At 46.7% G+C, this 26,348-nt stretch overlaps 1 protein-coding gene across 1 annotated transcript; it reads left to right on the forward strand.

Moving 5' to 3' along the window:
• Positions 1–214: 214 nt before the first annotated feature.
• On the forward strand, positions 215–26,348 carry LOC115092892 (ankyrin repeat domain-containing protein 39-like). The gene is made up of 6 exons (XM_029604300.1): positions 215–565; positions 10,243–10,331; positions 10,997–11,224; positions 11,833–11,936; positions 12,712–12,915; positions 24,390–26,348. Exons 3-6 carry the CDS (start codon positions 11,125–11,127, stop codon positions 24,531–24,533), a joined length of 552 nt encoding a protein of 183 aa, XP_029460160.1. The 5' UTR covers positions 215–565; positions 10,243–10,331; positions 10,997–11,124; the 3' UTR covers positions 24,534–26,348.

Genomic DNA, 26,348 nt, shown 5'->3' on the forward strand with positions numbered 1-26,348 from the left:
CTAGAGGGCACGCAATCTACTGTAAAACCTCATTGCCATAGCTCAGACGCTCTAGCCTGGAGCTCCCCCCTGTGAATTCACGCAATCCTGCAGCCCAGGAAAATAAACTTCGGTCCCGCTCCGCCTACCATTTGCTGATTGGTGGACAGACGGAGCCACGCAGGTCCTGATTGGTTGTTACTGCTGACCCGGGGTTGGGGAGGTCGAGGTAAGATAGCTGGAAGCGGAGGGAGGGAAGGAAGAGGTTGGGATTAATATCAGTGTTGCCAACTTCGCTTATTTCCCGCGAGTTTGGGGTTTGTTTTTTTTTCAGTTCGCCAGTTGTTTATTATTGGGCGTTTTGTGCTGTCAATTGCGTTTTTTTTAGGCATGGTGGGTGGGACGAACCCAGCTGTCCCTGTGATTGGCTGCTGCTGCCGATGAGGCCTGTCCACGAGGAGTATGTGGGCAGACAGGTAGTGACTGCAAGCAACAGTGTTAGGTGATCTGGAAGGTTTTATGCAGCAGGCAGGAAGGAGTGCTGAGGGGAGTGAAGCACTTGACTGGCAACAATAAAAAAGAAGAGGTACATGTGTGTAGACCATCACTCTGCTGCTGGGGGGGGAGAGAGAATGAGTGTGTGGGGCCAGACAAGGGCTGCTGGGGGGGGGGAGAGAATGAATGTGTGGGGGCCAGACAAGGGCTGCTGGGGGGGGGGAGAGAATGAATGTGTGGGGCCAGATAAGGGCTGCTGGGGGGGGGGAGAGAATGAATGTGTGGGGGCCAGACAAGGGCTGCTGGGGGGGCGGGGGGAGAGAGAATGAATGTGTGGGGGCCAGACAAGGGCTGCTGGGGGGGCGGGGGGAGAGAATGAATGTGTGGGGGCCAGACAAGGGCTGCTGGGGGGGGGAGAGAGAATGAATGTGTGGGGGCTAGACAAGGGCTGCTGGGGGGTGGGAGAGAATGAATGTGTGGGGGCCAGATAAGGGCTGCTGGGGGGGGGGAGAGAATGAATGTGTGGGGGCCAGATAAGGGCTGCTGGGGGGGGGGAGAGAATGAATGTGTGGGGGCCAGACAAGGGCTGTGGGGGGGGGGGGGGGGGGGGAGAGAATGAATGTGTGGGGGCCAGACATGTGCATGCTTTCTTAGTGCACGCATGGTGCCCGCAAGGGGGGCGCCATGCAATATGCAAATTAGGGGGGCGCTGAGTGTGGCATTCGTTTTCATTACTGGCAGACATCCGGTTATGAAAACAGATGCCAAGTTTACCAGTGTCGGTCTTCATAACTTGGTGGTCTGCCGAGGTATTTTTTTAAAATTATTATTGAAGAAATACCGAAAAGCAGTTTTTTCTGCTTTTCTGTACTTCTACGTTTGCTCAGCTATTAACGGCTGCTCCAGGCAGGCGTTAATATCTGAGCGATAAATGTGCGTCTGAGACGCACATTTATTTTTTTGAATGCAGAGTAAATGAGTAATAGCCTCATTCACATGCATTTTCATGTGATGAGTGCTAACTCATTCACTCCGCGTCAGACACGCGTTAAATAGGCTAATCCCCCTATTGCATTAAGGGGGTGGATTAGCGCCTATTTAACCCGCGTCCGACAGTGGGTTAAACAGTGCGCTCGTGTGAGTGCACTGTATTGCATCGGCCCCACTGTCTGGAAAAACTTATGTAACATATAATCCACAAAAATCTGACGGACATTTTTAGGGAGTTAAATACTATTGCAAGCTACTGTATTTCCTCCATTACACTCACAAAAGTATTTTTTAAGTGTTTTATGTGTATAAATAGCTTCTAATAAAAGTAGTTTTAATATCATGTGTTTTGGGCTTGGGTTTTTTTTTTTTTTGGAAAATAGTGCTAGAAACATAGAAATGACGGCAGAAGACGACCAAACAGTCCTTCCAGTTTGCCCAGCAAGCTTTCACTTTTTTTTTCCCCATACTTATCTGTTACTCTTATCCTTTGTAAGTGACTTTTTTGTTCTATTTCCCTTCCACCCCTGCCAACGATGTAGTTAGCAGTGCTGGAGCTGCATCTATGTGAAGTATCTAGCTAATTGTTTAGGGGTAGTAACCACCATCAAAGCAAGCTACTTCCATGCATGTTTATCCAGCCTGTGCATCTCAGTCCTTGTTGGTAGTTGTCTGAATATAAATCATCTTTTCATCATTCCCCCTGCTGTTGGAGCAGAGAACTATGCTGGATATCATTGAAAGTGAAGTATCAGGCTTATTTGGTTTGGGGTAGTAACCGCTGTATCAAGCACAGCTACTCCCCTTCTTTTTTGTGGATGCAAATCCACTGGTGTAGCAGGAAGTGATCCTGTAGCAAGGATCTGCTCTCCAGGTGATGTATTGTCCCTCTCACACTGAGGACAAGTCTCCCAGGGCTACTGCCCAGGAGGGAAGGGTTAGGCCGGCCCATCATAGTTGGTGATTCGATTATTAGAAATGTAGATAGGGTGGCTGGTGGACATGAGGACCGCCTGGTAACTTGCCTGCCTGGTGCGAAGGTGGCAGACCTCACGCATCACCTAGATAGGATTATAAACAGTGCTGGGTAGGAGCCGGCTGTCATGGTACATGTGGGCACCAACGACATAGGAAAATGTGGGAGAGAGGTTTTGGAAGCCAAATATAGGATTTTAGGTAGGAAGCTGAAATCCAGAACCTCTAGGGTAGCATTCTCTGAAATGCTTCCTGTTCAACGTGCAGGTCCCCAGAGGCAGGCAGAGCTCCAGGGTTTCAATGCGTGGAAGAGACGATGGTACAGGGAAGAGGGATTCAGCTTTATTAGGAACTGGAGAAACTTTTGGGGAAAGGGGAGACTTTTCCGAAAGGATGGGCTCCACCTTAACCAGAGTGGAACCAAGCTGCTGGCACTAACTTTCAAAAATGAGATTGAGCAAGGGGGAAAGCCTACAGTCACTCAGCAGTGCATGGTTCGGAGAAATGTATCCTTGAAGGATAGTAATGAAATAGGAGAGTTAGGGCATCCCAACAGCGAGGTTCCATTAAAAGCAAACATACTTCATGTGCCTATATGTAAAAAATCACTGAAGCTAATGATTCCCGAATTATCCCTAACAACTGAAAAGCAGATTAATACAAACAAAAAAACACACTTTGAAATGTCTGTATGCCAATGCCAAAAGTCTAAGAAATAAGATGGGAGAGTTAGAGTGGTTTGTTTGTTTGTTTGTTTGTTTGTTGAATGAATGATTGATTGATAGGCTTTTCTTTGCCGACATTCGTAAGGCACATCATGCCGGCTTACATTGAACTGAAAGAAGGAAAATACAAATAACAGAATAACATATCATATTAAAGCAAATGGCGTAAAATATGTGCATGGTGAAGCATTATATCAGATATATGAGAACATAAAGCAAACTGATAGGAAGGGTAGGAAAGGTATAGCAGCAAATGATGAAATTGACATAATTGGCATCTCAGAGACTTAGTGGAAGGAGGATAACCAATGGGACAGTGCTATATCAGGGTACAAATTATATCACTATGATAGGGAGGATCAACTTGGTGGGGGTGTGGCACTTTATGTCCAGGAGGGTATAGAGTCCAACAGGATAAGATCAAACAAGAGACTAAATCCTCAGTAGAATCTATATGGGTAGAAATCCCATGTGTTGGGTAAGAGTATAATGATAGGAGTATACTACCGTCCACCTGGACAAAATGGTCAGACAGATGATGAAATGCTAAGAGAAATCAGGGAAGCAAACCAATTTGGCAGTGCAATAATAATGGGAGATTTCAATTACCCCAATATTGACTGGATAAATATAACATCAGGACTTGCTAGAGACATAAAGTTCCTGGATGTAATAACTGACTGCTTCATGGAGCAATTGGTTCAGGAACCAACAAGAGAGGGAGCTATTTTAGATGTAATTCCTAGTGGAACACAGGATTTGGTGAGAGAGGTAACGGTGGTGGGGCCACTTGGCAACAGTGATTATAACATGATCAAATTTAAATAACTGGAAGGGGGACAATAAGTAAATCTGCAGCTCTAACACTAAACTTTCAAAAGGGAAACTTTGATAAAATGAGGAAAATAGTTAGAAAAAAACTGAAAGGTGCAGGTGCAAAGGTTAAGTGTTCAACAGGCATGGACATTGTTTAAAAATACAATCCTAAAGGCGCAGTCCATATGTATTCCTCACATTAAGAAAGGTGGAAGGGAGGCAAAACGATTACCATCATGGTTAAAAGGTGAGGTGAAAGAGGCTATTTTAGCCAAAAAAAATCCTTCAGAAATTGAAAGAAGGATCCATCTGAAGAAATAGGATAAAACATAAGCATTGTCAAAGTGTAAAACATTGATAAGACAGGCGAAGAGAGAATTTGAATTGACGTTGGCAATAGAGGCAAAAACTCATAATAAAAACTTTTTAAAATATATCCGAAGCAAGAAACCTGTGAGGGAGTCGGTTGGACCATTAGATGACAGAGGGGTTAAAGGGGCTCTTAGGGAAGATAAGGCCATTGCAGAAAGACTAAATAAATTATTTGCTTCCATGTTTACTAATGATGATGTTGGGGAGATACCAGTTCTGGAGATGGTTTTCAGGGGTGATGAGTCATATGAACTGAATGAAATCACTGTGAACCTGGAAGTTGTAGTGGCCAGATTGACAAACTAAAGAGTAGCAAATCACCTGGACCGGATGGTATGCATCCTAGGGTACTGAAGGAACTAAAAAATGAAATTTCTGATCTATTAGTTAAAATTTGTAACCTCATTAAAATCATCCATTGTACCTGAAGACTGGAGGGTGGCCAATGTAACCCCAATATTTAAAAAAGGCTCCAGAGGCGATCCGGGTAACTATAGACTAGTGAGCCTGACTTCAGTGCCGGGAAAAATAGTAGAAACTATTCTCAAGATCAAAATCGTAGAGCATATAGAAAGACATGGTTTAATGGAAAACAGTGAACATGGATTTACCCAAGGGAAGTCTTGCCTAACAAATCTGCTTCATTTTTTTGAAGGGGTTAATAAACGTGGATAAAGGTGAACCGGTAGATGTAGTGTATTTGGATTTTCAGAAGGGCATTTGACAAAGTCCCTCATGAGAGGCTTCTAAGAAAACTAAAAAGTCATGGGATAGGAGGTGATGTCCTTTCGTGGATTACAAACTGGTTAAAAGACAAGAAACAGAGAGTAGAATTAAATGGTCAATTTTCTCAGTGGAAAAGGGTAAACAGTGGAGTGCCTCAGGGATCTGTACTTGGACCGGTGCTTTTCAATATATATATAAATGATCTGGAAAGGAATACAATGAGTGAGGTTATCAAATTTGCAGATGTACAAAATTATTCAGAGTAAATCACAAGCGGATTGTGATACATTACAGGAAGCCCTTGCAAGACTGGAAGATTGGGCATCCAAATGGCAGATGAAATTTAATGTGGACAAGTGCAAGGTGTTGCATATATGGAAAAATAACCCTTGCTGTAGTTACACAATGTTAGGTGCCATATTAGGAGCTACCACCTAGGAAAAAGATCTGGGCATCATAGTGGATAATACTTTAAAATTGTCGGCTAAGTGTGCTGCAGCAGTCAAAAAACCAAACAGAATGTTAGGTATTATTAGGAAGGGAATGGTTAATAATGCCTCTATATCGCTCCATGGTGAGACTGCACCTGGAATACTGTGTACAATTCTGGTCGCCACATTTCAAAAATGATATAGTTGCGATGGAGAAGGTACAGAGAAGGGCAACAAAATGATAAACGGGATGGAACAGCTCCCCTATGAGGAAAGGCTGAAGAGGTTAGGGCTGCTCAGCTTGGAGAAGAGACGGCTGAGGGGGGATATGATAGAGGTCTTTAAGATCATGAGAGGTCTTGAGCGAGTAGATATGAATCGGTTATTTACACTTTCGAATAATAGGACGACTAGGGGGCATTCCATGAAGTTAGCAAGTAGCACATTTAAGACTAATCGGAGAAAATTCTTTTTCACTCAATGCACAATAAAGCTCTGGAATTTGTTGCCAGAAGATGTTGTTAGTGAAGTTAGTGTAGCTGGGTTCAAAAAGGTTTGGATAAGTTCTTGGAGGAGAAGTCCATTAACGGCTGTTAATCAAATTTACTTAAGGAAATGCCACTGCTATTAATTGCATCAGTGGCATGGGATCTTCTTAGTGTTTGGGTAATTGCCAGGTTCTTGTGGCCTGGTTTGGCCTCTGTTGGAAACAGGATGCTGGGCTTGATGGACCCTTGGTCTGACCCAGCATGGCAATTTTTTATGTTCTTTTTTTTTCACATTTCCTCTTGCCGTTGAAGCATAGAGCAATGTTGGAGTCGCATTAACCGTGTGTATGTTTATTGAATTAGGATATTAATCTCCAGGTAGTAGCCGTCATTCCTGCAAGCCGCCCCTATGCCTCTTCTCTTCATTCCCATCTTCCATGCCTCTTTGAAATCCTTCACAGTTTTGGTCTTCTCCATTCCTCCGGAAAGGCGTTCCAGGCATCTAACACCCTCTCCGTGAAGAAATACTTCCCGACATTGGTTCTGAATCTTCCTCCCTGGAGTTTTTGTTTTTCATGAAAACCTGGCAACCCTGAGTTGGGGGCGGGCTAGTGAAACTAGGAAAGACACTGGTACAGCACGAGAGGAAGAGCGGGTTACCTCAGTCAGCACAGGCCTGGTTTTCCCGGGCTTGTACCACTGCCTTGCCTAGGAAAATGGAAACTCTAGTTCCGTGCCTGCGGCAGCCCGACCTGCGTGCCGATGCGCACCGCAGCCCTGCCTGCGGGATAAAAGCTCATTACTAGGTTTTTGAGACGCGATTGCCAGCGATAGTAAGGGGTTTTAGGATGTACTTGAGGTGGAAAAAAAGCTTATCCATATTGGGGATTTAGCAAGAAAATACGGGGTGATATTCGATTTATTTCATTGTGCCAAAGAAGGAGGGCTCCTTTTATCCCATCCTGGACCTCAAAGGCATTAGCTGTCATCTGCGAGTGAAGCATTTTCACATGGAAACATTGCGCTTGATCATAATGGCTGTGCAGTCGGGCGGAGTTCCTGACCTCCTTGGATCTGTCCAAAGCATATTTTCACATTTCCATCTGACTGGAGCATCAGCATTTCCTGCAGTTCACAGTTTTGGGACGCCATTTTCAGTTTCGGGCACTGCCCTTTGGTGTGGCCACCACTCCCAAGATCTTTTCCAAGGTAATGGTGGTAGTTGCAGCAGCATTGAGAAAAGATGGAATCCTGGTATGCCTGTATTTGGACAACTGGCTGATTCGTGCCAAGTCACTGGAAGAGAGCCACCTGGTAACTCACAAGGTGAATTCCCTGTTGCGGGAGCTTGGGTAGGTGGTCAGCGTAGCCAAGAGCAGCCTTTAGCCTACTCAGTCCCTGGAATACCTGGGGATTTGGTTTGACACATAGCAGGGCAGGGTGTTTCTAGTTGCTACTTCAAATCTGTCTGCTGTCTCGGTGGGATACGCAGTCTCAGGACTATTTGATTCAGCTCCTCCTGCTGATGGAAATATTCTTCCAACTGCAGTGGTGGCTACAGGCGGATCATCTACAGAAGGGAGTCTCCCTGTCCCCACCGGACTGGCTACTGTTGACAATGGATGCAATCTCCGAGGTTGGGGAGCTCACTGTCAGGAGCTGACGGCGCAGATCCTTTATTGCATACTATGTAAATATTCACTGTAAATGCGTTTTACTATGTAAATATTCCTGTCCCTTTTCTCTTTTTTCCTCCTATCCCAGTTGGTAATTTCCTTGTTCATTGTAACTATTATTTTCTGCACCAGTTCAATTACCCTAGTTCTATGTTCATTACACGACTTGTTAAATGTAAACCGACTTGATGCAACCTCTGGTCGTGAAAGCCGGTATAGAAATTAATAAATAAATAAATAAATAAAAATAAGAGTCTCTCTGGAACATCAATCGGCTGGAAGCGGGCCGTGCAGTTCGGCGACAGGCTGCGAGATTGGTCATTCCAAATAATGTCGGACAATGCAACGACTGTGGCTTACATTAGTCGGCAGGGAGGTACCAAGAGCCATCAGGTGTCACTGGAAATAGATCAACTTATGGAATGGGCGGAGGTGCATCCCCAGATGATCTTAGCCCCGCACATTGCAGGCAAAGATACATCAGAACAGATTTCTCAACAGAGAGAGCCTGGACCCAGGAGAGTGGGCGTTGTCAGACGAGACATTTCAGCTGATTCGAGATTGCTGGGGTCCTCCTGTTCCTGGACCTGTTGGTGATTTTGCACAACGCGAACTTTCTGCGATTCTTCAGCCACGGAAGGGATCTGAAGTCCTTGGGGATTGATGCCTAATGCAGGTGTGGCCGGAAGACAAGTTGCTATATGCCTTTCCTCCATGGCTCATTGTGGGCCGATTAATTCACAGGATCAAACGCCACAGGGGGATGGTGTTCTTGGTTGCTCTAGATTGGCCCAGGAGGCAGTGGTATGCAGATCTGCAGAGGCTCCTGGTGGATTCACCTCTTCGACTTCCAGCACACAGGAACCTGTTGCAGCAGGTACTTGTCTTTCACAAAGTTCTGACTCAGTTTTATCTGACGGTATGGCCCTTGAACGGGCTTTCTTGCTAAAACATGGCAACTCTGCTGCAGTGATTTCCACCTTGCTAAGAGCTAGAAAGTTCTCCACTTCCTTGGCCTATGTGTGAGTTTAGAGGGTTTTTGAGGCCTGGTGTGAGGATCGAGGTACTCTTCCTTCCTTGGTCAAGATTCCGCTTGTTTTGGAATTTTTGCAGGATGGCATAAATAAAGGCTTGGCTCTTAATTTCTTGAAGATAGAAGTAGCGGCTGTCACCTTTTTCAGGGGTCAGGTAAATAGTAGATCCTTGTCAGTTCATCTTGATGTGGCCTGTTTTCTGAAAAGAGTGAAACATTTTTGTCCTCTTTTGCAGTTTCCGGTGCCCCTGTGGAGTCTGAATTTGATTTTAGATTTTTTGGCAGGCCCTACATTTACACCACTATGTACTCTGTCCTTGCTGTTGCTGACTTTGAAAACTGTGTTCCTTGTGGCGATTTGTTCGGCGCATAGGATGTCCGAATTGCAGGCCTTGTCGAGAACCATTTCTCCAGGTGACTCCAAAGGTAGTCACTGGGTTTCACTCGAATCAGACCATCTCCCTGCCATCTCTGGAAGTCGGATCGCCTGTTTGTCCTTCATTGCAGTACTAGACAGGGAGAGCCAGCTTCACGGGCTACTATACCTCTCTGGATTAAGGAAGTAGTCACGGCTGCCTATGTGGATACTGGGAAGCCATTGCCTAGTTAGGTTCGGGCTCCGGTAGTGTCATGGGCAGAAGTTAGATTGTTGTCTCCTGTCGACATTTGCCGAGCTGCGACGTGGTCCTCCATACACACCTTTTCCAGGTATTATCGCCTGGCTGTTCAGGCCCGGGAGGATGCAGCATTTGCACATGTGGTTTTGTGTGGACTGTGGGCAGCTTCCCACCCTATTCAGTAGTAGCTTGGGTACATCTCACTTGTTCTGGATTCAAGGCTTGCTGGAATGGTGGCTACTACCTGGTGATTACTACCCTTACTCAATAAGCTTTCTCACGGTTAATGCAACTCCAGCATTGCTCTCTGCTTCAACGGCAAGGGGAAATGTGGAAAAGAAGATTTGCATTCAGACAACAACCAACAAGGCATTGATCGGTGCAGTCTGGGTAAACAAGCATTGGGGTAACTTGCTTGATGCGGCGGTTACTACCCTTAACCATTAAGCCTTATGCTTCACTTTTGATGCAACTCCAACATTACTCTCTACATCAATGACAGGGGATGGCAGGAAATTCAAATCAAACAGTTACCAACAAGGGCCCTGAACTTGGTGGTCGGTGAAAGAGATAAGTATGGGAAAATAAGTGTGGGAGCTTGCTGGGCAGACTGGATGGACCGTTTTGTCTTTTTCTGCCGTCATTTCTATGTTTCTATATGTTTCTATCTGATTGGATGCTAAGAAATGAGAAATTACTACTTGCCTGATAATTTCCTTTTCTTTTGGACAGTCAGATAAATCCAGCTTCCTTCCCTTGGCTGCTGTGTAGTTGCCTATTCCTCCTGTGTGCCTAAATATTACAGGGATTCCTGAAAGTGTTACTCCAGTCCCTAGACTAGTGTTATGTTCTTATCGGAGCTCAGTGTTTGGCTGAGTATTGACATGATTAGTTATTTTTAATCAAAGTTTTTGACTAGTCTGTCCACAGGTGCTTTTGAAGAGAATACTGGCGGGCTGAGATCACTGCATGGGATTTGTACTGAGATGTCAGCCTTCTCCATATCAGGTTAGTAATTACTCAGTTGGCAGAAATGGACTAGTTGGCCCATTTGTACCTGCCTACTGTCACAGGTCACACTTGATCTGTGGGCTTCTCCCTTCTGTCCCCTGCTATTAAGGTCCCATGTATTTAACCTCTGCTGGAAGTCTGCTCTAAGCGTCCACATCCTCTCGATGAAAAAGCATTTTCTCATATTCCTTATGCTCCTTCCCTTCTACCTCACATGATGAGCCCTTGTTCTTGAGCTTCCTTCTTGTACTGCATTAAAGCCTATTTAGGTATTTGAATGTTTCTATGGTATCTTCCCTTTTCTTCCTTTTTTTTCTAAAGAGGACATCTTTAGCTCCTTCTGTTGCTCTGTGAATGCTTATAGTGAAGATTGTGCACCATGTTGGTTAATCCTTCTTTAACACAGAAGTCCATCTCAGGTTTCTCTTCACCTCTTACTGACTGCATGCAGAGTCCATTCTAGCAACAGAGAAATCCACCTTATTGTCCTCTCTTCTCATCACTTATACTCAGAGACCATTTTAGGGACAAAAATCCCACCTTTCATTGCCTACACCCAGAGTCCGTTCCTGAGGGCAGAGAAATGCACTTCAGGTCTTCCTCCTCCTCCCAGAGGCTCCATGAGTATATGCATCCTGTTGAGGTTCTTCTCTGGCTTGCAGGTGTGCTCTTGGACCAGCCCCCTGGGAGATCAGCCTCTGGCTCCTTTCCTTAAGCTGCACTGTGGGTCAGTAGGTGAGAAGTACTATGCTCAAGCATTTCCAACAGCTACAGTGACCACGAATAAGTAATGGCATCCTCAAAGCAGAGCGTGAACAGCTGCTGCTGCCATGGCTCCTCTGTGCCAGGCAGCGTTCACCAGACCTTGGACGAGATGGACTTTGAAAGAGGTAAAAATATGCTAACCTTATCCAGCGTTGACTTTTCTTATGTACTCCGTCCCGCCTACATGCACTGAATCCCTGCTGTACCCAACACTACCCCCTCACACACACTGCCACACTGATCCCTGCTGTACCCAATTCTTCCCCACTACATACACTGTCACTGATCTCCGCTGTACCCAACACTACCCCCACACACTGTCACATTGATCCCTGCTGTACCCAGCACTGCCCCTACACACTGATCCATGCTATACCTAACATTTCTCCCCCACAAGCTCATATTGATCCTGTTGTACCCACCACTGTCCTCTCTTACTGTCACCCTGATCGACCCATCACTATCCCCCTGCTTATACTGTTGCACTAATCCCTGTTGTACCCAGCACACACTCAAACTGATCCTGCTGTACCCCACACTATCTTCTCTCCCCCTGTTACACTCACTGGCATACTGATTCCTGCTGAAGCAAACCCTGCTTCTAAAAGGAAAGAGATGTTACTATCCTTCGATATAACTTTCTCAGTGGATTGCCTAGAGATCTGAAGGACATACATGTGTATAAGGCTCTCAGAGGGGTCTTCTTTGTTAACAAATGTTTAATCTCTGATAGGTATTTGGCCAGCTGCCATGAATGGGGACCTTCTCCGTGTCAAGAGGTTTATTGAGCGGGGAACTGACCCCAGTTGGCAGGATCGCTCTGGTTATACGGCCCTGGTTAGTGCCACAGCTGTCAAGATAGGCAGACCATAAGCCTGCGGGGAGGGGGGGGGGGGCGGCACAGGAGGGTGGATGGCCTGTCATTTATAAAATAACAAGTAACACTCAAGCACTGATGCACCATAGCCACCCTGGCCCAAAAGTAGTGCTCTGCTGGGAACTTCTTTCCTGAAGTGGATTGGACTGGGAGTGCTGCAGAGTTAGCACTTACTGCCCCATGGGGAAGGAAGCAGCAGCTCCATGGTTTATTTCACTAGGAATGGCAGCTGCATGGCCCAAGAGGCCACTGTTTGCAGATCTGAAGTGAAGGGTGTCTCTACCCCCTTCCACCACAGGGAGGCACTGTGATTGCTTGTTTGAGTGTGAGGAGGGAGAGGAAAGCAAAACATTTCATAGGCAAAGGCAGCAAGCAACATAGATGAAATTAAGCATAGACTCGTGCTACATGTATATAATGAAGCATGTAGGCAACATACAAGAGAGATGGCTAATGAGACCAGGTTGAGCAGTCAAGCACAAGACTGTTTGGGCTCCTTGATCATAGCTAGCTGACAGGATAGGGTAGGTGTAGTCAGCTCCAGTCTTCGAGAGCCACATCAGGTCTGGTTTACAAGGTATCCATGGTGTGCATGAGATGTGTCTGAGTTGGCCACTCCAGGGACAGAAGCAGTTCTGGGTATGATGGCTCACTGATGAAAGAGGGCTTCCTGATGAGAGTAGGAGTATTTCTGTATGGGAGAGGGTACGGCTAACATCTCACTCTGTTTTGTAGCACTATGCCAGCCGACACGGTCACCTGGCTGTCTGCGATCTCCTGCTGCGCAGTGGAGCATGCTGCAATGTGCAGACCAACGGAGGGGCCACACCCCTGCACAGAGCCTGCTACTGTGGGCACACTGAGGTGGTGCAGCTGCTGCTGTCCCAGGGAGCAGACCCTGGCATCGCAGACAACGATGGCATGACCTGTCTGCACAAGGTACAAGTGCTGGGAGAGACTGGAGGGGGAAAACCAGGTTAGGGTAAGAGAGAAATTCAAGAGACACCAGAAACTGTGCTGGAAGTGTGATGAGGGGATTGTGAATGGGAGGAGGAAAGAGAGAAGCAGCATTACAAGGGCATGCTGAGTGTTTGTCTCAGCACAGGGAAGAAGTGTTGCTTGTTGTTCAGGCCACAGCTATGAGTCAGGAGATGTTCTCGGACATGAGTTGTAATGCCAGCTCTGCCAGTGACTTTGTGGTACACTGGACAAGTCAACTAATCTCCCTGTGCCCCAGTTAACTGAACTATAATTGAGAACTAAAAACGTTTTCCTCCCTGCCATCCCATCCCAGCAGCCTTCCACGTTATCCCTGTGTCAGGAACATGTCCCTAGGGGTTAGAAAGCTCCTGTGTCATTGGACATGCCTTAGCAGATACTCGGGTAACTTCTGGTGGCACAGTAGCATGAATGCTGGGTCTTGAATGACCAATTATAAAGCACAAAACTAAAGATCACTGCTCAAGCTTCAGAAGATGTAGCTGCTGTGCTGTAACTGTGAACATAACAGAAAGTAAAATTCACAGATATACTAGTACTTAATACAGAACCCTGTGCACAGAGAAGTTACAGGCAAGTCAGGAAGCAGATTCGGCAGCCACATTCCCCCTGCATTTCAGTTGCTTGAAGATGACGCCTCTGCCTTTTGCCTCAGATCAGCTGTAAGGTCTGAGCTGTGAGTTGAGAATGATTCCTTCTTGGCCTTTTAGCTGACATTGAGAAACCTCTATAACCTGGGAGGTGGGGAAGTCACGACCAACCACCCCCCCCTGCTGGAGCCACAACCAACTGGGAGGATTAAGCCTCTTATTAAAAAAGCAAACAAAAGGTTTCCTATTCTTCAGCAGAGCTGCAGTGTATTTTCATGTTAAAGATTGAAAACTTACTGCACGTGGAAGGAATTTATTTTCTCTGTTCAGATACTGAAACACATACTCTTCTCGTTGTGTAACTATTTCTTTGTATGTAATGACAACTCCCCTCACTGAATATCTTCAATACAGCATTCCTTTTACTTAATATACTGTTTACATTGAAATCCCCAATGGCAGCATGGAGTCTTGACCCATTCCACATTTGGTACATGTGAAAAGATTCAGAATTGATGATGAATATACACATGGATTAAACAATACTTAATTTTGGATCCTATTTCTTTCCTTTTATCTGCTTCCCTAAAGGCATTTAAATTTACTAATGCTCTCTTCCTCTACATTTTCTTATGGAAACAAAAAATGATTTTTGCACCTTGTTAAGTGATCCTGCTTCTTTTTTTTTTACCATGCTTTCATTTCAAATCTAAACTTAATCAAGTTCATCTCTGAGGAGGTCAAGTTTCTTTCTGCAAAAGAAACCTTTGCATTTAAAAAAAAAAAAAAAGTCTGTCCTTTTCATTTCACTTTATTTGATCTTTAATATAAAGATGGTGTGTGGATGGTATTGTTATGAGACAGAGGTCAGATAGCAAAATTCTGAAGCAGAGAAAGTTCTGCACCCATAGAACTGCAGAAGTGTGGTGACTGGGGCTCACTTATAAAGACAGTGAGTCATATTTTAAAAAGAAAAATATCTGCAAAAAATATTTTTTAAATTCTACAAAATTGCAATTGTGTGTTTTGTTTTGTTTTTTTTTACGAGGAATGAATTTTGCATATGCATGGAAACCCCTAATCCCTGTACATACCCGGATCAGTCCAGACTACTGGGTTTATTCATCTCTTCCAGCAGATGGAGACAGAGAAAGTTTCACTGACACTGCTTCATAATCCCTGGTGCCACCTGTAGTTCCTCAGTATTTCTCTTGTCTCCAGCAGATGGTGGCTGGTGCATAAACCTGCAGTTCTGAGGTGTGGTGAATTTTTTTTCTTTTTTGGATGTGAGCCTTTCCTCCCAGGAGTGTTTGGGTCCTGGTGGATCCTTCCCTGTTTGGTTGAAGTGGACAAGCTGGAGGTCGATGATCTTTTTGTATGCTCGCGCCTTTAGTCCGAGGGGTGTAAATCTGGTGGTCCAGATCCCTCCCCTTCATGAGGCTGCTCAGGCGGCTGTAGGCTCAGGTGGCTGGTATCTTTTTTTTTTTTTTTTTCTTTCATCAACTTGCCTTTCTTTAAATTTCTGGTTTCAGTCTCTCCTTATTTCTTTTTGCCTTCTGCTGAACCTGAGCTGGACAGCTCCGTGTTAACTGCAGAGGAGAGGCTGATCAGAGTTTTAAAGTTGTTTTAAGGAAAAAAAAAAAAGTTAAGGCTATCTCGCTGGTGGCTCTCCCCCACCGGTCCCTGTTTGTAGCGGGTGTGCAGGCTCCAATTTATGCTCCCATTCACGCGATTGTTCGAGGCTCGGCAGAGGAGTTTTCCCACTGGTTTCAGCATGATTCGCGGTTCTGTTTGCTGCACGTGTGGTGCAGGATCAGCGAGGCTCAGCCGCTTTAGTTTATGTATAGGCTGCATTTTGGGGGGAGAGGGTCCATCAGAGGCAACCGTGAGAGGCAGGAACCTTCTTTCGGGCTCTCCCCCTCAAGGGTTTCTGTGAAGCGCTAATGTGCAGACCACGGCAAGCCTCCAATTTTCCTCCGACACAGGAACAGCTGCCATTTTGGCTACCCCAGCAGTGCGGTCTGTTCAGATGGACGATGGGGGAGATTTACCTCTGCATCTTTCTCCGGCCCACCTGACCATGGTAGAGGGTCTGGGGGGGGGGGGGGGCACCGATGAGGCAATACACTTAGATCTGCCAGTGCCTGCATCCGCGAAGACTGCACCCTCACAGCTCTCTCGGGCTCCTCGGGCCTTTTCTGCTGATTTTTGTTCTCCTGCTGCATGAGGCAGGTTTAGGTAGCCAGTTTCACCCTCGGGGGTCAGAAAGGTGCTCCGGGGACTGAGCAATCCTGACGTTGGAACCCTCCACTGGGACAGCGTTTACGGCATCCTGGGTTTGCTAAGGCAGACTCAGATGACTCGATTGGGTCTCAGGGGGACCCCGGGACACTGGAGGCCTTGTCGCAGGATCAGATTATTGATCCATATGACGTCGGCATATCTCAGGGAGATGATCTAAATAATCTTCCAGTCTCGGAGGGTGATGACTCTAAAGTGCTCCGCTTGTTTCGGAAGGAGGAGTTTTAGGCCCTTTGATTCCTCAAGTTTTGGAGGAACTAGGGCTGAAACTCCCACAGGAAGACTTTGATATGGAAGGTGCGGATCTTGTTCTGCATGGGCTTCGGGCTCCCCGCAAGCTTTTCTCTCATGTCGGTGAAAAAGATGATGGATCAAGAATGGGGAACGCCTGACTCTGGCTTGAGAGTGGGAAGGGCGATGGCTAAGCTCTAACCCTTGCCGGAACAGATGTTGGAGCTCTTTTCCCTTCCAAAGATGGATGCTGCGGTTTCGGCGATCACAAAGAAGATGATTATCCCTGTTGCGGGTTCCGCGGCATTGAAGGATGTTCAAGACCGGAAGTTGGAAATTCAGCTCAAAAGGATTTTTGAGGTACCGGCCCAGAGTCTGCAGGCAGCTATCTGCTTCAGCTTCATGCAAAGGGCTTGCCTGCACTGGGTTCAACAGCTTCAGGATGGGCAGGCAAATTCGGGTGTCAAAGCAGATAAAGCAGAGTGCTTGGAGGCATCGTTTGCTTACGTGGTGGATGCCTTGTATGTCTTGGTCAGAACTTCCTCCCATATTATGGGTTCCGCGGTTTCAGCCAGACGATTATTGTGGTTAAGCAACTGGTCGGCGGATGTTTCGTCTAAGTCTCATTAGGCTCTCTGTCTTTTAAGGGGCGCCTTGTTTGGTAAGGATCTGGAGCACTTGATGAAGGACCTGGGTGAGAATAAGGTGCATAAGTTGCTGGAGGATAAGCCTAAGGGCAAACGGCCTTTTCAATCTCTGTTGCATTTTCGGATATTAGGTCGCGTCAGGTGAGAGGAGCACCATCCTTGCAAAAGCAGTTCTCTTCTCGAGGTCAGTCCTAGCAGCAGTCCTTTCAAGGCGGTCGACGGCCATTCAGAGCTTCCTTCAATAGTGGGGCCGCTGGAACCAAATCCTCACAATGAGGTGAGGCCGGTCCACTCCGCCGTTCCTTTTATAGCGGGTTGTATAGCACAATTTTATGGGGAGTGGACCAAGATCTCTCAGGATCAGTGGGTCCTCAGCATAATAAGAGATGATTATGCATTAGAATTTGCTCGGCCCATTCGCGACTTGATTCTTTTTCCCTGCAGGTCATTGGGAAAAGTGTCAGGCGGTCCAGGGAACATTAGGTTATGGGTCTTAGAAGCGGTGGTTCTGGTTCTGCAGAGCAAACAAGGCAAAAGTCTGTATTCCATCTACTTCGTAGTTCCAAAGAAAGAAGGCTCTTTATGCCCCATTCTGGAATTAAAACGGGTAAATGTGGCGCTAAAGGTCCCGAGGTTTTGGATGTAAACCCTGCAGTCAGAAATCACAGCGGTGCACAAGGATGAGTTCCTGGCTTCCTTGGATCTGATGGAGGCCTACCTACATATCCCTATTCATCCGGATTACCAGCGGTTCCTGAGGTTCATGGTACTGGGTCAGCATTTCCAGTTTAGGCTCTCCCCTTTGGGCTGGCCCCGCATATTCACCAAGGTAATGGTGGTGTGGCACAAGGGGGTCCTGGTGCACCATTATCTAGACCAGAGCTTTCCAAACTTTTCATGTTGGTGACACACTTTTTAGACAAACATAATTTCGGGACACAGTAATTCAGTCTACTGGCAAACCAGAGGTTGTATGCAGTGTAACAAAGGAAAAAAGAAACATCACCCATCCTTATAAAACAAATCAAGAAATATAAAATCATCAGCAGTAAAACTGTACTAACAAAAAGAACATATTTCGAAACAGCTGATGAGTGGAATATCCAATAATTAAAAACTCATATAAAACATTTCCAGATACCAACAAAATATTTCAAAATAGCAGACACAAAGACCCAGTAATGAAAAATAATAAGGATACAAACATTTTTTTGCTCTGCATACCTGGGAACGTTTGATATCCAGGTGTCCTGAGATTGTTCTGAATTAGCAGGAGGAGGGGTGGTTTGCTTGGAACTTTCTCCTCTCTCAGTCACATACCAGCGCTCTCTCTCACACTGGCTCTCAATGACACACCTATACACACATGCTCTCAGTACTCACATATACACATGTTTTTTCTCTCTCACTTATATAGGCTCTTAATTACACATTTACACACATGCTGTCTATCTTTTCACGCTTACAGACACACAGGCTTTCAATCACACACATACATGCTGTCTTTTTCTCTCACACACAGACTCTCATTCACATGCATACAAACATGTCCTCTCTTTCTCTCATTTACACACAGGCTCTCAATCACATACTCACATGCTCCATCACCTAAACCAGCTCTCAATCACACACAGACATACATGATCTCTCTCTTACTTATACACACAGGCTCTTAATCATACATACACATGATTTCTCTCACACACAAAGGATCTCAATCATACACACATACTCTTTCACACAAACAGGTTTTCAATCACAAACTTACACATACAGGTTCCCAATGGTAAACTTACATTCATGCTCTCTCTCTCTCACAGGCAGGCTCTCAATCACAGACATACTCTCTTTCACATGTACAGGCTCTCAATCATTCACATACATGCAATCTCTCACTCTCTCATACACACACACAGGGCCCCGCGGCCCGGAAGAGGAAGTGGAGAGTATTGGGTGAGTGCGCGGCAAGAAGAGGCCACGCTAGTGCGCTCGGCATCGGCCCGAAGAAAAGAAGACTGCAGCGCGGCTCGGAGGAAACTGAAGAGCTTCAACCGCGGCCGATGGGACTCCGCCTCCGCGAGGGCTGAAAATGAAGAGGTTAGCGTTGGGAGGAGGCTGCTGCTGCTGCCGCGAGTTCCCGGGGAGGGGGTGAGAGAGAGTGAATGCTCTCTCTCCCCCACCCCGGGAACTCGCGGCAGCAGCAGCAGCCTCCTCCCAACGCTAACCTCTTCATTTTCAGCCCTCGCGGAGGCGGAGTCCCATCGGCCGCGGTTGAACATTTTCCTCCGAGCCGCGCTGCAGTCTTCTTTTCTTCGGGCCGATGCCGAGCGCACTAGCGTGGCCTCTTCTTGCCGCGCACTCACCCGATACTCTCCACTTCCTCTTCCGGGGGGGGGGGGGGGGCGGGAAGAAGAGAGCACGCCGGTGCGGCTGACTTCAGCTGTCCTGCCGCGTTCCGCCCAGGCGGAGGAGGACCGGGGAGCAGCTGGGTCAGCGGGAAAGTGTGGCAATACTTGTCTGCGAGCCAGATGCAGCATATCTGGCTCGGAGCCATGGGTTCCCGGTCCCTGCACTGCCGGTGTGTCACGTGCACCCGGGCTTGCGCGGCACACCTCAGGCGACACAGTAAAGTGTCGCGACACACACTTTGGAAAGCTCTGATCTAGACGATTGGCTCATCAGAGCACAGTTGGAAGTCGTTTGTTGTGCAGTGGTGCAGAAGGTAATTACCACCCTAGAATCTCTAGGCTGGATGGTGAATTTGGCGCAGAGCAAGCTGATCCTGTCTTGGACCCTAGACTACTTGGGGGCTTGGTTCAACACGCTGAAGGGCAAGGTGTTCCTCTCAGAGGAGAGAGCCTGCAAGTTACAGATGCAAGTCCGGCGTCTGTTGGCTTTGCAGGTTCCCAGAGCTTGGGATTTTTTTTGCATGTTCTCGGCTTGATGGCTTAATGCTGGACTTGGTGTTGTGGGCTTTTGCGCATATGAGACCACTACAGAGAGCCCTGTTGGCACAGTGGAATCCGTTGTCTGAGGAGTTTCATATGCCCGTCTCGCTCGATGGTCATGCGCGGGACAGTCTGGCTTGGTGACTGCAGTCATCCATTCTGGTCCATGGGGTAGATCTGGAGGTCCCGGATTGGGTAATTCTTACTTCCGATGCCATTCTTTCTGGTTGGGGAGCAGTATGCCAGCAACAATCTGCCCAGGGTATTTGGTCGGCGGAAGAAGCCTCTTGGTCTATCAATCGCTTAAAAACCAGAGCAGTACGGTTAGTGCTGCTTGTTTTTCTACCTCTGATTCAAGGCCGCTTGGTGAGAGTCTTGTCAGACAATGCGACGACCATGGCATATATCAGTCAGTAAGGAGGAACCAAGAGTCATGCGGTGGCTGAGGAGGCTCAGGAGTTCATTCTTTGAGCAGAGCAGCACATGATTCAGATAGCGGCGTCTCATATCACAGGGGTCGAAAATGTCCAAGCGGATTTTCTAAGTCGCACAACGGTAGATCCAGGGGAGTGGGAGTTGTCCGAGGCAGCGATGCAGCTCATCCGAGAGAGGTGGGGCTGTCCCCATGTGGATCTAATGGCAATGCAAAGGCATCTTGGTTTTTTTTTTCAGTCAAAGACAGGAGTACGGGGCCAAAGGGGTCGACACTCTGGTAATACCTTGGCCTCGGGGGGTGGTTCTTTACATATTTCCCCCTTGGCCTCTGATAGGCAAAGTGTTGCGTCGGATAGAGAAACACCCCGGAGAAGTGGTGTTGGAAGCCCAGCTTCAGTCATCTTCCTCACCTTCTTCAGCAGGGCCACTTATTTTCAGACCAGGCAGATCACTTTTGTCTAGTGGCCTGGCTTTTGAGAGGCGGTGCTTGAGACGAGGAGGGTACTGAGAGGCCGGTCATAACTTCTCTTCTGCAAGCTAGATGGATATCGACTTCATTGTCATATATCAGAGTCTGGAAGGTCTTTGAGGCATGGTGTATAACTGAGGATAATCCAAAAAACAAAAAATGGAGCAGGAGAAATTGTACTCCAACTATTTAAATCTCCACACATCCAAAGAGATGCAAAATAGATTAATGAGGTCCAAGCGTAAGTCAGTTTATAAAGAAAAAAGTATTTCAAAATTTTATTTTAATTTAATCTGGCAACTCCATTGCTCATCTGTCAAAACTATACAGTTCTCGATAGGGTCCCCCGACACAGACCCCGTGTTTCGCCAGACGGCTGCATCGGGAGGGACAGTAATCGATGAAAATTTCAACAACTTGTATGCAGAGCCACGTGGAATTGACACTCATACAAGTTGTTGAAATTTTCATCGATTACTGTCCCTCCCGATGCAGCCGTCTGGCGAAACACGGGGTCTGTGTCGGGGGACCCTATCGAGAACTGTATAGTTTTGACAGATGAGCAATGGAGTTGCCAGATTAAATTAAAATAAACATTTGAAATACTTTTTTCTTTATAAACTGACTTACTCTTGGACCTCATTAATCTATTTTGCATCTCTTTGGATGTGTGGATGTATAACTAATGAGGTACAGGCCTTATGGTCTGTGTCTCAGGTTTTATCTTTCCTTCAAGAAAGTTTGATCAAAGGCCTAGCTTTCAACTCTCTGAGTACAGGTAGCGGCTCTGGCTTGTCTACATGGTAGAGTTGAGGGTCACACGTTGTCCTCTCATTCCGATATAGTTCGATTTCTTTGAGGGGTTAAGAATTTGCGCCCTCCGGTTAGGAGACTTTGTCCATCCTGGAATCTTAATCTCGTTCTCCGAGGTTTGTGTGAGCCACCTTTTGACCCCTTCTGCAGAGCGACTCTTAAGGATTTGACTTTGAAGGTTGTTTTCCTGGTAGCCATTAGTTCTGCGAGGAGAATCTCTGAGTTGCAGGCTTTATCTTGCCGCGATCCATTCCTTCAGATCTTGGACTCAGGAGTGTCCTTGCGGACGGTTCCCTTGTTTTTTCCCAAGGTGGTATCGGCTTTTCATGTTAATCAAACTGTGGAGCTTGCGGCTTTCCTGGAATTGGATGCTTCTGCAGCTCATGCGCGGGAGCTTAGGCTGTTGGACATCCGTAGGATTTGCTGAGGTATCTCAAGGTAACAAATAATTTTATAGTCCTGGGGGAATTCTGTGCTACTGCGGAGCGCAGAATTTGCGCAGAATTGCCAAATTCGCAGAAAATAGCAAGAGGAGACCCCAGCAAACCGCGAACAGAGCGCGTCCTGTGTGTGCCGTGGGACGCGCTCCATTCGCAGCGAAGATGAAGGCCCGGCGCACCATTTGCAGAAAAGATGGAAGGCCCCCGTGTGCCATGAACGGAGTGTGCTCCGCCCGCGGCGAAGATGGAAGGCCCCCGTGTGCCGCGAACGGCGCATCGTGCCTTCATCTTCGCCATGAACGGAGCGCGTCCCACGGCACGTGCTCCATTCGCGGCATGCCTGTGAAAGAGAGCAGGAGAGTGTGAGAGAGAGCATGGGAGGTAAGGGGGGGATGCCGGTGAGAGAGGGGAGAGGGTGTTGGGGAGGGTGAGAGTGAGCATGGTTGGTAAGGGGGGTGGGGGATGCTTGAGTGTGGGTTTCAGAGAGAAGGAGCCTATATGAGGGGAGGGTGTGAGAGAGAGCAGGGGAGGTAAGAGAGCGGGGGGGGGGATGCCGGTGAGAGAGAATGTGTATGTGTGAGAGAGGGGAGGGGAGAGTGAGAGACAGCATGGTTGGTAAGAGGGGGGTGGGGGGATGCTTGAGTGTGGGTTTCAGAGAGAGGGAGCCTATATGAGGGGAGGGGGGAGGGGGAGGAGAGGGTGTTAGAGAGCATGGGAGGTAAGAGGGGCTGGAGGGGATGCTTGAGTGTGGGTTTCAGAGAGAGGGAGCCTATATGAGGAGATTGTGAAGGAGTGTGTATATATGTGAGAGATTTGGAGCTTGTGTGTGTGAGGGTGCTAGTCTGTGTGAAGGGATTGTGTGTATGTGAGACAGAGCCTGTGTGAAGGGGTGCATATGAGAGAGACATAGGTAGCCTGTGTGAGGATGTATGTGTGAGAGAGAAAGGGAGCTTGTGTGGGTGTGTATGCAAGAGAGAGGGCCTGTATGAGGGGATGTGTGTGCAAGAGAGTGAGGGAGCCTATATGAGGGTGTGTGTATGTGTACTAGAGAGAGGGAGCCTGTGTGTGTGTGAGAGAGGGAGGGACAGAGGGAGCCTGTGTGAGGGGCAGTACTGAGAACGGGGTCAAACTCTGGGACTGGCAATAGAGAGGAAGGGGTTGAGCCTAGAGGTGGAGGGGAGAGATACTGGCAGGTGGAGGAGTTGGGGCCTAAGAGGGCAAAGTGGCCAGTAGAGTAGGGAGAGCGAGTGGAAGGGGACACTCTTGAATTTCTAGGGAAATTCTGCTCAAAATATTTAAAATTCTGCATCTTTAAGTAATAACTTTTTTCTGTATTAATTTAAAATGTAATTATTTTAAAACTGTCATGTAAATTGTTGTTTGCAGAATTTTAAATTTTTTTGGCGCAGAATTCCCCCAGGAGTAATTTTAGGAGATCTGATCATCTGTTCATTTTATGGAGTGGTGCGAAGAAAGGTACCCAGGCTTCCAAAGCTACCATTGCGAGGTGGCTTAAGGAGGCTATTACGTCAGCATACATTCTCAAAGGCCATCAGGTGCCTGAAGGTTTGGGGGCTCACTTTATATGTTCACACGTGGCCTCATGGGAGGAGGCCCAGTTGGTTTCACCAAAGGAAATTTGTAGGGTGGTGACTTGGAAGTCGCTGCATACTTTTGCAAGGCACTACCGTCTAGATGTATGGGATCTGGAGTCTCAGTTTTTTGGCGAGAGTGTCTTGCGAGCTGGACTCTCCAAGTCCCACCTTAAGTAGGGAGCTTTGGTGCAACCCAGGAGTCTGGACTGATCCGGGATGTACAGTGAAAGGAAAATTGGTTCTTACCTGCTACTTTTCATTCCTGTAGTACCACAGATCAGACCAGAACCCACCCGATCTATGGAGGTGGAGAGTTGTCTGCTCAGCTGTAATCTTTTTGGTACAAATTTTTAAGGTTATGGAATACAGGCTCATTGGAAGACTTTTTTCAAGGTTTTACAAGTTTTGCAAGTGTTTTGTGCTTGGGTAAAGATCAATACCTAAGGAACTGCAAGTGGCATCAGGGATTATGAAGCATTGTCAGTGAAATTTTCTCTGTCTCCATCTGCTGGCAGGGATGAATAAACCCAGGAGTCTGGACTGATCCGTGGTACTACAGGAACGAAAATTAGCAGATAAGAACCAATTTTCCTCTCCCCTCCAAAAATCTCCTTAAACTTACTATACGTTAGAAATGTACAACAAAGAATTTGTACAAATTCCCCAAACCATTTGGTTGGGGGTTGCCCAAGACATAAATTTGGTGTTAGGATGTGCAAAAGCTTGCACCCACTGAAGAAGTGCAATTAGCAATACAGGAGTTTTCCCTAGTCCTTGAATGTGGAGCTAAGAAATGTAATCCTCCAAAGGGAGAAGCAGAAAAAGGATGCTGGCAGTCTGCTGCCATTCTTCAGGTCAAGACCCCACACCTCCTCTCACTATGTTATGAATGAGTCGAGGCCCCGTAGTTGCTGCTGTCTCAGCTTCTCTTCTCTTGTCCCACAGGCAGCAGAGAAGGGCCACGTTGACCTCTGCCACCTTTTACTGCAGCATAGCCCAGGGTTAAAGAGCATCCGGGACAGGAAGTCCAGAAGAGCTTCTGATCTTGTGCCTGCTGGGGAAGGCCTGAAAAACCTTCTGGAAGCCTGAGTGTCAGGGAAGCTGCTCCCACTGTCCGTTTATGATGAGTGGAAGGCAGATGGACAGGCCTCTGCAGCCATCCATATTTGCAATGCATCAGGCTGGAGTGAAGATGACAGAAAGTGAGGGAGCTGCTGGCCCCACCATCTTTCTGCTGTATTGCAGAAGGGTTCTGCCTGGGCTTTTTTTTTCCCTCATTGACCTGGCTAGATGTGCCACAAAGATGTATTGTGCCCTTTTCAGAATGGATTAGCCCTGCAAATATGTCTGTGTGTGTGATAATGAACGTATAAGATAGGATTTAAAAAATGGAGCGTGTACCCAGGAGGAGTACACATGTCGATTGCGTTGCCTCTCAGTATCAGTGCAGTAAAGCACTGCAAATCTTATTCCCAGCAGAAATTCAAATTAGTCAGCTAAAATCACACTGGATGTTAGCATGATATAATTAACCAGCGCTCACAATTTTGCATTTCCTCTACATTATAACCAGGTTCTCTCTTAGATTTTCTCCAAGTTCCACTTTATTGGTTCAGTTTAAGACTTATTCCAGGATTACTTCCATGCGTCGTGGAAGCCACAAATTCAGGCATGATAGGATCCTAATGAAGATCTTGGATATGAAATTGAAACTGTGGTTAATTACGGAATAAATCAAATGTGGCCCAGAACATTCCTCCTCCTCCTCCTCCTCCTCTAAGTTGAAGCTTAATTGGAAGCAGCCTCTACTTTGTGCTATGGCAGCTTGAGGCTTGCTTCACCGCTACTTGTCAGCTTTTGCATATATTTACCTTCCACCCCACACTCCCCAGCCACTGAAGTAGCAGTCCTCAACTAGGTGCCATAGACTACATCTCCCCTGGAAGCCTGGTACAAGTGAACCCTGAATCTGGCCACTAGGTGGCACTGGTCTATGACTAGAATTCGCTTTCCCCCTCCCCCTAACCCTTCAGGGCTATGAATGTTATTTCTGCAGCATGCCCACTTAAACTGAGAATTGGAATTAAACCCAGCTCTTGTGTATGGTAACAAGCCATTTTTTTTTTTAATTTTTACAGATTTGCGTGCTTGGTTACTTTATTTTCTTAGATTTCTGTTATTATATATCCAGTATCTAGCAAGAGACCATGCATGCACCTGTGTTCAGAAATTCACATGAAATATATATTTGCATACAGTGAAAGCAGAGTATTGGGCAGGTGCTCCCCAAGGACCAAGCTGAGAACCACTGGTCTAGACTAGTTCTGGTTTTCTAACGCTGCCTCCTGATACATTCCGGTACCTGTAGGACTAATGTCAAATGCATTGGGCTTCAAGTTCAAAAGTCAGCAACGGACAGAGTTCTCCCTCCAGAAACTGGGTCACTTTGTAGGTAATCCTCTTCTTTTGTGGATCAGAGGGGCAAGAGATCAACTTCACTGCAGCCACTGACTTGCCCAGAACAGAGTCTGACACGAAAGTATCCCACAGTCAGGACCACAGCCAAGCATGGAGGGTGCATGCCAGTTTTTGTTCATCATCAAAATCAGGATTTTGTACAAGCAGCGTAACAGTAGTTTGTAAAGGGAGTTTGTGCCAGCAGCTGTCCCATGGCTATTTGGTTGAAGAGATGTGATAGCATTTACAGCACAGCTGGGCTTCCCCTCGGCAATCTCTGCTTGCCTCAGGGCGTACTGTGAAAGACCCCTTGTGTTTCTGGGCCAGTTCCACCTTACCTAATCCACCTTTATCATTTAGCATTCTGTCCCTCTATTGACATGTTTATTTTATACAGCATTTCCTCTATTGGAAGTACCATACATAAATAAATATTTGTAAGAATTA

This window comes from Rhinatrema bivittatum, chromosome 5 (genome assembly GCF_901001135.1).
Source record: "Rhinatrema bivittatum chromosome 5, aRhiBiv1.1, whole genome shotgun sequence".
NCBI classification, from domain to species: Eukaryota; Metazoa; Chordata; class Amphibia; order Gymnophiona; family Rhinatrematidae; genus Rhinatrema; species Rhinatrema bivittatum.